At 48.2% G+C, this 14,602-nt stretch overlaps 1 protein-coding gene across 3 annotated transcripts in view; it reads left to right on the forward strand.

The window, feature by feature from the left end:
- Positions 1–14,602, forward strand: part of DMTF1 (cyclin D binding myb like transcription factor 1) — a 330,757-nt gene that overhangs the window by 65,310 nt on the left and 250,845 nt on the right. For all 3 annotated transcript variants that reach the window (XM_069228717.1, XM_069228718.1, XM_069228719.1), the window contains one exon: positions 7,397–7,491. In XM_069228717.1, coding sequence (XP_069084818.1) covers positions 7,397–7,491 — 95 coding nt within the window. The remainder of the gene's footprint in view (positions 1–7,396; positions 7,492–14,602) is intronic.

Here is a 14,602-nt window from a genome sequence, read left to right on the forward strand (position 1 = left end):
ATAAAGCGTCAGTTGTTCCTGACAGAACGCGGCGTCGCGCAGCCATTCAGAAGCACAAGGAGGTCGTCCCCGTCCCCAACATATCGCAACTCTATGCTTGGCCAACAACAGAAACATGCCCACCAGTCTCCGCATATCTACTGGCACTCCATCCACCCATCCAAGCAGCACCAACACCGGAGAGGGGGCCAGCGTCAAACCAGGTAACAGCTCAATTACATGCATTACCTCCAGCCAAAAGTCGTGTACTTCCCCCAGTGCCACGCCAGATGGAGAAAATCAGCGTCTGGGGCATGACATCGCTCACAGTTAGCATCCGCACGCAGCTCCATAGCATATAAACCTCAAGGGCTGTGATATAGGCGGTGCAAAAATTTGAAATGAATGAGTCACAGCCTACAGTTCGGTGACAGCTCCCTCATATGCGCACAGCACTTCTTCCATACCTCGTCAGAGATGGCCTCACCGACATCCGCTTCCCACTTTGCTTTAACAGACATTGCACTCTTACCCAGCTGCTCCTGCAAGCAACCATACAACTTGGTAGTGAGCTTCCTCGGCAACTGTGCACTCAATAATACCTCCAGAGCCCGGCATATCAGCGGGGTCTCCGGGGGACCAGAATAGCGCACGCGAAGCATCACACATACACGCAAGACATATCACTGATGCAACGCATTATCAGTCGCGTCTCCAAGCGCCGGCTCCGGAGAGATCAGCGCCCCTCCACAAACCAGTCCCCTAATAGAGACAGGTCCGAGCCACAAGGATAACTCCGCACTGCGAATCTCGGAACATCCTTTCATCTGCAACAGCAAGCACCGACATCGATGGTGCAAAGGGCTTGCGTACTCCAGATCGCTTCAGTAAAGCCATCCAGGACCTAATAGTGCACGCCACCTTATCCACTCCCCTAGACCTGGGCCGACACAAGCTCCCCAAAACGCGCGTTAATCCATCCGGCCAGACGGGCTCGCTCTCAGGCGCTAGATGCAGCATGTATCGAACAGGATGAATCCAGTAGTACGCAAAATGAGCTTGCGCACAGTGTTAATAGAGTTCCAGGTCTGAAGCAGCAAGGCTGCCCAATTCAAATGGCAACGTCAATTTCTCCCATGCAATTCTAGGCTGGCCACCTGCCCAAACCAGACGAATCATAGCAGAGCAAAGGCGTTTCAAAAAACCCGCAGTGAGAACGAGAGGGAGATTTACAAACCAATACAAAAATTTAGGTAACACTACCATTTTAGCGATGCGCCCTATCAAGGACAATGAGCGCCACACCTCAATCCTGTCGTCCATCCAAGACATGAGCTTGCCATAATTAGCCATCCAGAGCGTTTCAACATCACAGCTCAACCAGACTCCCAGATACCGTACCGGACCGCTCGCCCACTCGATAAGATATTGGGGCAAACAAAACCGCTGTCCCCGAGGAGAGAGGCAGCACAACATACTTAGACCAGTTAATCACTATGCCAGACATTACGCCAAATCGAACTATCTCATCCAGCAAAACATCAATATTTTTCCCTGGCTCGCGTACCTACAACGCGATGTTGTCAGCATACATATTGATCATGATAGGCCGCTGCCGGAACGGTAGCCCTTTGTTGTTATGATGTTGTCGCAAAAAAGCCGCAAGTGGCTCCATCGCTACCGCAAAGAGTAACGGGGGTAAAGGGCACACCTGTCGAGTTCCCTGGGCTACCCGGAAGGGGGCTGATATGCTGCTATTCAACCGCAGACGAGGGACGGGCTCTGTGTACAGCAGACGTATCAAATTGACGAAGCGCTCGCTTATACCCACTCTGCCAAGAAGCGCAAATAGATATTTCCACGCCAACGAGTCAAAGGCCTTTGTTGCGTCCAAAAACACTGCCGCCTCATCCTCTTCCGCAGCAATCGAACGGACGACTGCAAAAAAACGTCTGCAAGTTATGCGCCGTGGACCGCCCCGACACGAACCCCGACTGATCCGGCAGCACCAGCTTCACCATCATCGGCTGCAACCATGCCGCTATCATTTTAGCCAAGATCTTATTATCTATGTTAATCATAGAAAGCGGGCGATATGAATCGCAGCTATACGGATCTTTACCAGGCTTAAGGATCGTGACAATCAGCGCCTCCCGGAGGGAAGCGGGGAGAATTCCAGTCTCCATTGCCTCTGCATAAACCTCCAGCAGTTGAGAAGCAAGTATATCAGAGTACTCCTTATAAAACGCAGGAGTCAGGCCATCCAGGCCGGGGAACTTGTCCCCAGACAGGGCACGAATCGCAGCCTTTACCTCCTCCACCGAAAAGGGTGCGTCAAAATAAGCTCTGTGCACATCTTCAAACTAAAGGAAGCTGATCTCCGCAAAGTAGTCCTGTATGGCCTCAGCGTTCAGCTCAGCGGGTTCAGAATACAGGTCCACAAAAAACTTAGTGAATGCCTTCATGACTCCGTCCGTTCCCGCTACACGCTCTCCCTCAGAACCGTCTATTTCAGTGTCATAGCTACTGGCCCAAGGTTTGCGGAGCATACTCGCCAGCGTGCTCCCGGTTCTCTCCCCCTCGCCGTAGAGCCTCGCCCTGGCAAACCTCCCTAAAAAACAAATTTCCCGCATAGAGGCTTCCTCATAAAGAGAAACTGCGCTCCGCAGAGCCGCCAGCGTGTCACCAGACCAATCCACCACCAAACGCGCCTCCAAGTCCGCTATCCGCACCTCCAGATCAGGTAGCTCGCGACGCAATGCTCACACCACTCCATGCTGTTTAGAAATCCATATCCCACGGGTGACCACTTTAAAGGCCTCCCATAATGTTCCAGCCAAGCTCACGAACCCGCCATTCTCTTCAAAATAGTGAGCAATGGCCTTGCAGATCTCCTCAAGGAACGCCCCATCCCGGGGTGCCCCCTGAGGCAAATGCCACGCAAAAGCATGTCCCGGCCCACCAGGCACAGCCAGCTCTAACATAACCGGGGAGTGGTCTGACAGCGTTCACGCCAAGTGCTCCACCGACTGCGTCCAAAGCGCCACATCCTGCGAGCCCAGCCAGCGATCATTCGAGACCAGCTATTGTAGACATAGCTAACGCATGTTCCCTCTCTCGCAGCTCCATGCTTCGCTTGCCATATGTCCACCAAGGCCCCATCTGCCATAACAGCTGACAGAGCCCTAGCTGCAGCCACATGTTGCACCCTGGCCACACTCTCCCGATCCCTCTCCGGATCCAAGATCACAATAAATTCTCCGCCCCAACCCCCCCCCCCCCGATCACCGCACCTGCCCCCATCGATTCAACCAGCCTCCAGACCTCACTAAAGAACTCCGGATCGTCCATATTAGGACCATACACAAGTCCAGCAGCAGTCCACTCAGCAACACATATCGTCCATTAGGGTCCACTATCACCCTTTGGGTTCGCCATTGCAGTCCCTTGCGCATTAGAATCGCGACACCCCTGGCATAACGCAAAAAGACCGCGCCGTGACATTCACCAATCTAGCCAGCCTTCAATCGGTGCATCGTAGCCGCCACTAAATGAGTCTCCTGCAGCATGCATATGTCTATATTCGGGCTCTTAACGTACGCAGACATGAGTCGCACCTTACGCTCATCGTTCAAACCTCGCACATTCCAGGTAAGGCAACAAATAAATGTCACCCTCTCCCGTGTCATCCCTGCACTCCTACTGAAGCACCATGTCGCCCCGCCACCCCTCCCACCCACACTCCAACAGAGAAAGCGGAAAAATTTGAGTAAAGAGACAAGGAACAAACATTTAACCAAACCCAACCCCCACCCACACAGACCCCACAAACGGGTCAAAGCAAGCAGCCACCCCCCTTTAACCACAAAAGCCCAACCATTAAACCATGTCATAGCAACAGGACTCATCCAAGGGGTGTAGAGCTAGCCACCCAACCCATCGTCCCGGCCAGGACTGGAAAGGGCAGGCATAGGGCCCAAAAAGGAACAAGAACATCAAGACGACAATTAATACAGAGAGCACTGTATCCAAACGGCCAATTGATCTGCCAATATCCATGGCTATTCACTCATTATCACTGAGAGCCTCACGCTCCGCTCCAGGCCCATTCGAATCCACAGCCGCAGAGCTACGAGGAATCGTCTTAACGAATTTAGCCGCCACCTTTGGATCAGTGAAGAAATGCAGTTTACCCCCATACTGTACCTTCAGTTTCACAGGATATATAAGAGGAAACCTAGCATCTGTCTGTCCAAGGGAGCGCTTAATCGGTAGGAAGGCCCTGCGCGCCGGCTGCACACTGGGGGTGTAATCCGGAAAAAAAGTTCATTTCAGAGTTCTTTTATATCACCGGACGGCGTTCTCTAGCCAGTCGAAGCACTACATCCCTGTCACAGTAGTTCAGCAGACGGATGATAATGGGGCGAGGCGGGGTCCCAGACGGAGGCCGAGGTCCCAGCGATCTGTGCGCCCTCTCCACCGCCAACAGACGCAAAAGCTCGCGGGGAAAAAGTTCAGAGAGCATACCTTCAACAAAGTCCTCCATCCTACCCATGTCCGTGGACTCCGGAAGGCCAATCAATCTAATGTTGTTGCGTCGCGAGCGTGCCCCCAAATCTTCATTTTTGTTGCGTATTACTTCCAGCACCCTCTCCATTCGCAACAGTTGCTCACGCTCACCGCGCCGCTGATCCTCCAGGTCCGTAGTTCGCACCTCCAGCTGCTCAAATCGAGAATCGTGATCATCCACCCTGGCCTTGATGCGATCCAGTTGTTCAGTTAAGTGATCAAGCTTAGCATCAATATCTGTCAAACTGTTCTTCAAATCTAGAAAAATGGCTTTTACCGGCACGTCCGATGACCCTTCCTCCACTAGCGCCTCTCCGGACTGGGAGGCAGAGACTCCACCTTTCCTCCGGCTCCCATCAAAGGAAATCTTTGCCTGCCGCTGTTCCGCTTTCCCCATTCTCACAGCGGCTGAGTTCCCCCAAGGAGGGCACCTCGCCAGTTTATCGACGTTCGCAACTGGTGTGCAGAGTTCTCCCAGCAGCGACCTTCCCAAGCCAAGGCTTTCCCAAGGCAGCCAAGCTCTCTGAGGCAACAAGCTCCTCCTTACAGCTCCACCAGGTCCGGTGCACCACCAGGGCTGACAACCCGCAGACAGAGAAGGCGGGCCCACAATGTGCCACGCCACCCGCAGAGCGGCACAACAAGCCCAAAAATGGCACCCAAAATAACTCTCTTGTGGCGCCACCAGCCCGCTACAGCAGGCATAGCTTCCACCCATTAGGCCTGCCACAGAGTCTTCCCCCGCCCAGAGATGGCAGAGCGGCCACAGCCCAGCAAACAGACCCGCAGCTGGTGCCCCCCAGCCCCCAGGGCACAAGAAAGGAGATCCAGCGGCCACCCCCGCGAATCCCCCGGGCCAGTGCCCCGCTCAGGGCCCCGACAGCCGTCACCAGCTGCAGGCCAGACGAACCCCCAGTAGACCGCAAAAAGCCTCTGACCCGCATGGGGCCGGCCCACCTCACCAGAGCAGCGGGCCAATCCGCCCCAAGCCCCTGGGGGCAGCGGGGGCCACGGCCCGACACGATCGCTGATCCGGCCCTGCGCAGAGAGCTCTCCGCCTCCAACAAGCATCAGCGCCTCACCGTCGATGACGCACACAGCATGAGGCTGGCTAGCCCCGGCAGGAAAGTCCGCGGCGGCGCGTCTCTGTCCGCCCAGCCCAACGCGGGCCAGGCCCTCCTCCTCCGTCGGAAAAAGCAGCTCGCCGAGGGCTCCCCCGCGCCCTCCACTACAGCGGCCACCAGCACCTCCAAAGGGCCGCCCAGCAAGGAGATCCCGATAAGTGCCACCCTAACGGGATAAATGCAAAAATGAGGCCCTAAGCCCAGCAGAGCCTCACAAGGTGCCAGCCATCTTGCTGGCAGGCTAGCTCCACCCCCCCCAACCCTGAGTACCTTTACAATACTCAGGATGTTGGAGGAAAAAAGGATGCAGATTTGTTTTGGTGTGGGTAACTTTTGTGGAAAGCAATTTATGAAGGTTTAAGTGCAAATTACTGCAAACATCCAAAAAAATGGCTTGGCACCATGGACAGGAAACGCATAGTAGCCAAGAGGTTAAGACCTATCCTCAATTATGGAGGAGGCATCAGTGAGATTCAAACCCCAACTTGTTCTATAACCTAACCCAAAATAGCAGACAAAGGGCATTTCTTTATTATAAATGAGTGTCATTTCCGTAAAGGAAAATTAATATCCCTAAATGGTTGCACCGTGTCCAGAATAGAGTCCCGGGTTTCCTGAACTTCAGTGTATGCTAAATTAAAAAAATAAAAGAAAAATAAAACCAAACTGATAATCCACACTTAATGAGGATAGAATTATCTTTTTCCAGAAACTCTACTTCTGTGGCGTGTCCCATGTAGTCAAACAAACATATGTTCAGTAGCTGAATGATATGGCCTTGGAATCGGGTATTTAGGCCATGTCTGTTAAAGAATTAAAAGGTATAGTTAAGTAACTGAGTCAGTTATCTGCATTATATTAGTGTAGCTTAGTGAGGATTTCATCATCCCAAAAGCTTTTATGTGTGTTTAGTTTAGAAGTGCTTGTCAATTTTTCTCTTGCAGTGTATTTATCAGTACTAGAAGGAATATTCTTACGCTGTCGCTGTTTTCATTATAATCAAATCTGGTGTTTAACCTGATAAAAAATGTGCACGGTTTAAACACTGATATAGTATTCAATGACATTATCAGCATTCCTGACAAATCAAGCTACTAGGTTCTAGAATAGTTGCTTGAAATTCCTCACCTGAGGTAGGCAGTAAGGACTGTTTAGGTACTGATGCTGATTGTTTATGTTCTATCTAAGATATTAATTAGTCAAAGAAAAATAGAATGAGTGTTTTAACAGTGGACAGCTTTGTCGCATTATACTTCAAATCAATTTATTTAAAATCCCCCCAACGTTTTTGACCCAAGTATCTTTATATGCCACTTCCCTACCTGTCAAAAGCGTAGCATTTGCCATCCCTTAAAGTAAGATATATGAAGCCTTGCCATACCTCACAGATCAACCAACAGAAATGCAAGTACATTTACAAGTAAATTGACATTACATTTAGCAACATGTTGTATGGCAAAGAAAGCATGTACTTGTCACAGCATTTTTAACTACTTTTGGGTTATAACTGTGAATCACCATTCGGGGGCAGGGCCAGAAACAGAAACATATCTAAGGTGTATTTATTTGACAAATTACCTTAAAGCTTTCTGCATGGTAGATGACTGTTCCCCACCATAGTGATTGCTGTCACTGAATATGTTGGTCATGCTGAATTAGTTCGTATTTATACTTTTTATCTGGAAGTTGCGGAAATGCAGAAAACTAATTCTAATGGCTTGCAGTTTCAGAGAATGACCAAAGCTTCCAGATGACTATGACGGCTACTACTGAGTTAGCAAACGATGACATCAGTGAAGAAACTATTACTCAAGTTCAGGTAACTGCAGTTACAAATTCCCTAATATTTTAGAAGCATCTGTTTTCAACAGTAGGCATAGAAATTAAGTTAGTTATATATTCATTTTGTATTTGATTGAATGGAAAGTCTTTGACTGGTAAAGCTAAAGCTTTTTGCAAAAATATCAGTTATAAGTAATTGTGCTTGGTATTCTCCCTTTGTATACTAGAACAGTTTTGTAAGCTTTCAGCCTGAGGTAAGATTATTTTGGATGCATTGTCAACATGTACTGCAATTTAGTTTTGGTTGCATCGCTATTGGCCCTTTACTTAAAATTCTGGGTATGACTAAAAAGGAAATGGCTTGCTCCGATGATTATACCTAAAATATGGTTTCTAATAGTTTTGTTTTTATAAATAGCATTGTAAAACATGAGCTTGGTTAAAGATATTTATTATACATTTTATACATTGAGCAATATAGAAATGTTGTCCTCAGTCCATACTAGATCGCCTTAATTAGGACACCAATGCGCTTTAGAAGTGTCACATTAAGTGACATGAAGCTCATTGAAACAGTAGTATAAAGATTACAAGATGAACAAAGAGAGATGGATATAATTTCGGCTGTCTAACGAGTAGATACACCCGAATCTCAAGTTGGTGACTATTCATTGTATAGGAGGGATTCAGCATCAAGTGCCTGGCAGATAGTGAGTGATTCTTTCTTGTTCAAGATGTTGGCTTATTCTGAGTTGAGATGCAAGTTTTCCAAGAACATACTTTTTCCTGGCATGTCGAGCTGTCGACACACATGCGCTGCATACTCCTGCCATCTAGTGTTGGGCTTGGAGTGGTACAACTTGTCTTCACAGAAGTCTTTCGAGTCACAAGGTATGGTGACTCCTACTATGACTAATGCTCATTGGCATCAACTTTATTGTTAGATAGCCTTCTTCTGCCGTCAGGTTTGGACGTGCTTCAATACAGCTCTTAGTCGACACCACGTGGCGCTTGTTGTCGGGACCTTTTGGTGCTTCTGCTCTCTTTGGCAAGAGACATTGTGTTCGTTTGCAGTCATTTCATCTCAGTCGTGGTTCAGTTGGTTTCATGTCTGGGATCTGGTTTATGCCCCTTTCGGGGTCTCAAACCCCCTCAGGCCCTTCTCTTCGATCTTCGTCCTCCAGAAAGCGCAGACTGTGATGAAAAAAAAACACCTTTTTAGTACTGAATACAGGACATCTCAAGGTTCCAAATTCACCACTCGATCTACAACCCCTGCTTGTTGTTGAAGGGACCTCCTGCCCTGCCTGCCTCACCTTTTGGTCCAAAAAGACCTTCAGGTACCGACGTGATTTTCGACTTGCCCGTTGGCGCAGCAACAAGATGAGGATACCACCAATGTCTTGGGAGAGACTGTCAAAAGGAAAGCAGACATTACCCCTTCCACCGGCCAACTAGCTTCTTTCTGTCCGAAACCAAGTTCTCAGTCGGGCTTCCTAACACAGTTCCACATTGATTCCCACAACAGGTCGATCGCCACCCATCCAGGGGTAGTGTGTTAAGCCCACAACCTCAACAACAGCCTTCTGGTTTGCTGCTACCTCCCAGCCATGGCCATCACAGTCAAAAAGGCGTTGTTGCCGACTCTGACTCCATTCTCAATGCTAAAACAGAGACCGAAGTCCCAGCCTTCTTTGGGGCTGACGGCTACCTCAATGCCATCAGGCTCCTCTGTGCTGTCACCGAAGGGTTCTTCAGATCCGAAACACCACTTGGCTTTGAGACCTGCTTCAAAGCTGAAACAGCCTTTGGCGTCATTCCTTGGGGACTGCAATGAACAGGACCTCTTAATTCTTGTGCGCCTCCAAGAGGAATTGGACATTAGGCAAAAATGACTGTTTATCCTTTTGTTATACCACAAGATTTCTGCTGAACTACTGCCAATGGTCTAGTACACCCTGCCTCCTAGAAGGATTTTGACTGTTGAGGAGCAGCGTGCTCTGAAGCCCCCACCACCTCCCAAGCTCAGGAAACATCAGGATAGGGGCATCAGTCCTCTACCTTCTCGCCCCTCTTTACCTCCTCTTCCTGCACCACCTCTTCCTTCACCACAACCACCTATGCCACTTTCACCAGAGGGTTCCTCACATTCATCCTACGGGGAGGGTAGTCCTCTACATACACTGGACCCTTATGATCCTCCATTTCACCCTCATCCCTGAGATGAGCCCTGGTATGATTGATATTGTTCCCTCAGGGGACACCGATCCAGACTTCTACTCAGATATGTCCACAAACCCCTCCCCACTTCTGTACGAAACCTCGTCCTACCATGAGGTTATTCACAGGGCAGCCACCTTTCACAAAGTAGATCTCCATAATGTTCCTGAGAGGTATGCCTTCCTTATCAAAACGCTTTTCAACACCCAGCGTTCTATTCAGTATCTCCTCATGCTTAAGGGCATGTTAAAGACCACCTAGGACACTTTCAAGGACCCTCTAAAAGCCAGAGTGGTCACTTCAAAGGTGGATACAAAGTTCAAGTCCTCAGTCCCAACTTACATAAGAAGTCATCTCCCATCAGACCCGTTCATTGCTCATACTGCATGTAAACGAGCTAATGTCCAAGGTTCAGGGGTGCCCCACTGCCAGATAAGGAGAGTAAAAAGATCAATGTGGTGGAGGAGAGAGTGGCCACTCAATCTGCCACCCACTGGCACAGTGCCAGCTCGTTTGGCTTACTCTCCGGGTATGACAGGGCCCAGTGGGATGAGATGGGAGACAAGATCCATCACCTCCTTGATCAGTATAGACAGTGGGCATAAGAATTAGTCACAGATGGTCAGACTATTTCCAGCATCACCATCAGATGTGCTCTGTATGCAGCCGACACCCCCGCCGGAGGCATTAACGCCAGCATCTTCATTCGCTGTCATGCCTGAATCTGTTTCTGTGGCTTTAAGCCAGAAGTCCAGTACCATCTGATCAACCTGCCCTTGGATGGGTAGGACTTCTTAGGACCTCCGGTTAATCAGATGCTAGAAAACAATCACGAGGGGCACAGACACGGTTAAGGCAATAGGGCTCTTCAGACCCCACTGCCAGAGGGGTCCATTCATAGATCCCAGTTTCTTTGTGCACCAAAGCCACCTCTTCAGATGCTTCTACCTTCTTTCAGAGGCAGCAGTAACATCAGCAAGCCTCCTGAGGTTCCTCCAGGGGAGCCTATAGAGACGTTAACTGCAGGGGCAGAGGGAATGCAGCAAAGAAAGCCACTCCTATCACACAGTGGGCAGTCCCCCTCAACCCTCACCTGACCACACAACACCTGTCGAGAGACGACTGTAGGGGTTCCTCACACGCTGGTACACTCTCACCTCTGACCAGTGGCTCCTTTCCATCGTAGAGAAGGGTTACTGTCTGGAACTCACTGCTCCACCCCACAAACACTCCCTCTCTATAGAACATCAGCACCTCCTCCATGAGGAAGTACACCCACTCCTACTCAAAGGGGCCATAAAGCCTGTGCCACCACACCAACACAACCTTTCTGGTCCCCAAGAAAGACAAGTCCCTCAGGCTGTAGGCACCTCAACAAGTACATTCTTTTGGAGCACTTCCTCATGGTCACACTACAGGATGTCATTCCATCTCTGCAGTAAGGTGACTCCATAACCACCTTCAACCTGAAGGACGCCTATTTCCACTTCCTGATCCACCCTGCGTACCTTTGTTAACTCAGGTTCAAGGTAAGTGGACAACACTTCCAGTTCAAAGTTCTGCCTTCAAGGGTAACCATGCCCCCAGAGTCTTTACAAAATGTCTTGCATTGGTAGCTGCTCATCTTCGGATGAGCAGCATCCACTTCTTGCCTGTACTATGACTACTGGCTGATAAAGAGCGGAAGCAGACAGCAGTGCTTAGGACACACCCAGATCACTTTAAGTCTTTTACATGATCTTGGTTTCACTACCAGTTTTGGCAAGTCCCATCGTCATCCCCTTCAGATAAAGCAATCCTCAATTCAGCCATTTGGAAAGCTTTTCCCAGCTCTGCACAGGTTCATGTCTTCCAAATTCTGCTGTCTCTTTTTCAGCCAAATCGCTGACTAACTGTCAGGGCAGTCATGCTCCTCCTCGGCATGATGGCTTTCTGCGCTATCATTGTTTCTCACACCCATTTATATATTCATGCACTTCAAGAATACCTTGTGGCCCAATGGTCACAAGTAGATGGTCCCTAGGAAGATCTAGTGTTGATTTGATTTTGGAATGTATGTCTATCCTGAAGGAGGCTCGCTGTCCTACTAGAACCTGCTATGCTATGCTATGCAGCAAAGTGAAAGAGGTTTGTCCACTACTGCAAACCCAAACACAATGACGCACTAAATTCAGTAGTGCAAGATATTATTTGCTACCTTTTTCATTAGCAAATTGCAGGCCTGGCCTACAAGTCCATTGGTTTACATTTGGCTCCAGTTGCGGCATACCTACAGAACAGGAACACACTTTACTATTTAGAGTTCCCACCATTAAAGCCTTTATGGAAGGGTTATCTCCTCCACACCCCAGTTACTCTTGGTCCCTGCCTAGAGTCTCAATGTAGTCCTCACTAGGCTCATGTGACCCCCTTTGAGCCCCTTCATTCTTCAATTTCTATCTTGGAAAGTTATGTTTCTAGTCACAATCAGGTGTGTCAGCAAGCACCAGTGTCTCTCACGTTGGGATATCCTTTTTTCCAGGATCATACTGACAGAGTCGTCCTTAGTATTAGCCCAAGGTTTCTGCCCAGGGTAGTCTCTCCCTTCTACCTCTACCAGACAATTAAGCTCCTGGTGTTCTTCCCACACTCATAGCAGAGAGAGCCCTCCATGCCTTAGATGTTAAAAGGGCACACATGTAATAAACTTATATGACAATAGCATTTCGTAAGACACAGCAACTACTTGTTGCCACGATTAAACCACACAAAGGCACTGCCATTTCAAAAGCAAAGGTAGCTTGGCGGCTTATGAGATATTTTCAGACCTATGCCAAGGGTAAAAGACATCGCCCTGCTCCACTTAAGCCGCATTCAGCACACAACAAAGCAGCCTCCATGGCCTTTCTAGGCACTATCCCAAAAGCTGACATCTGTAAGGCAGCTACTTGGTCCATCCCCTAAACATTCACTAAACATTACTATGTGGATGTGCTACACGCCAACAAGATCAAGTGGGCTAGGCAGTACTGCGTACACTTTTTCAATCTTCTGCGACATCCTCTGACTAAGCACTGCTTAGGGAGGAACTGCTTTACAGTCTGTGGAGAGCATCTAAAGCTATACATGCCACTGACAAAATATGTTTCTTAGACCCTGTAAGCATCTGTTTGTGGCATGTAGTGCTGTAGATTCACATGTGCCCACTCTCCTCCACAGAAGTCTTCAGTTGTTGCAGATGCTTTTCTTTACTTTTTTATTCTACATTTGCTTGCATGGCCATCTTCCTTCACCTTCCATTTCCATCCTCGCCTGCCATGCGAGAAAACAATCTAACAGTGGTGTTAACGTCCAAGTGCATTCCCAGTGATTGGAGGAGTGACTATACCTTGTGACTCCAAAGACTTCTTTGACGAAAAACAAGTTGTACATGTCTAAGCCCAACACTAGATGGCAGGAGTATGCAAGGCATGTGAATCAACAGCACTACATGCCACAAATAGATGCTTACAGAATAAGTAACATTTTTTCCAGAGCTACTTCAGTGCTAAGTATAGTGCTAACTTTTGAATATGCTGAAGTGCCTGCACATGTTTGTGGACCAAGGATATCATTGCATTACTCTCTATTATTAAGGTATTTATATCATCACTAAGGCATAAGTCTTTGTTTATTATTCACATTTTTGCATCAAACATCTGTTAAATGTGCATTATTTACTTCCACCTAATTGCTTGGTCAAAATTATGTGGTTGTTTTTCAAAGCTTTTAAGCAATGCTTGCCGTCACAGTGTTTCGAATGTTATGTTATGAGAACTTATAGAGCGCATGGCTACCCAAAGGCGTCCCAGCGCTAAGCAGAAGTCTTCAGAACACATACTTAGTGACAGAGGTTAAAACACTCATTTAAGTAGACGATGAAAAGATAGTTTGTGGCTGGTTTGTTGTAAAACCAGGGGGAGAGAGTTCCACAACTTGGCACCAAGGTAGGACATAGATCTTCCTCCCCATTTTCACTTTTTCACTAAAGGGGTTATGGCTAGCGTCGCCAAAGATGATCTGAGATGTCTAGTAGGATTATGGAAGGAGGCAAGGGATCGCCAAAGCGGAGAACCTTTATTGTAAAGTGCTCTGTGGATGCATCACAATGTTTTAAACTTTATCCGTTGCTCCATTGGGAGCCAATCCAGAGCAGAAAGAGCTGATTTAGCTGGGTATGTTGAAAAGAAGGCGGGCAGCAGTGTTCTGCACCACCTGAAATTTCTTTATAACATATTACGCAGCACCAAGATACACGGCATTACCTTAATCCAGGGCGAAAGATAATGAGTGCCTGAATGATGAGTCTTTTGGCGATAGGTGGGAGAATTTTAAACACTTTTTTAAGAAGTCTGAATATACCAAAATGAATAGAGGAAGTTTTCTTCACCTGCTGGTCCATGGTTAAGGGTCGAGCCACTCCTAAACTCTTAATGTATTCCTTGGGGGTGGGGGGGCAGATCTCCCAAAGAACGGAGCACGGAGGGAATAAGATTCGGCTGAGCATGATGACCTAGAATCATGACCTCTGTCTTATCTCCGTTTAGCTTGAGTTTACACTCTGACATCCATTCGGACACTGCCCGTAGACAAGGGGCAAGTACCGACTCAGATGAGCTCTGCTCAGTTGAAAAAGAGACCACAAGCTGGGTATCATCTGCATAATGAGTTCCGTACACCTTTAATTGGTGCTGCTTAATGCCCTACATATCAATACCATCTTTAATTGTGTGTTTAGTGTTAAGAGCATGGGATGGTGCAGACGAACAACACATCCAGGAACTCTAGTCACATTAGACTGTTAAATATGTTATGGGTACTCTGAGAGAAAAGACAATGAAAAAGTGCTAAGATTAGGTGTTTATTTGACCCATAAGAATGAGCAGGGCACAGTCTTGCATGAATTTTTG

The sequence above is a fragment of the Pleurodeles waltl genome, chromosome 4_1 (genome assembly GCF_031143425.1).
Source record: "Pleurodeles waltl isolate 20211129_DDA chromosome 4_1, aPleWal1.hap1.20221129, whole genome shotgun sequence".
Classification (NCBI taxonomy): domain Eukaryota; kingdom Metazoa; phylum Chordata; class Amphibia; order Caudata; family Salamandridae; genus Pleurodeles; species Pleurodeles waltl.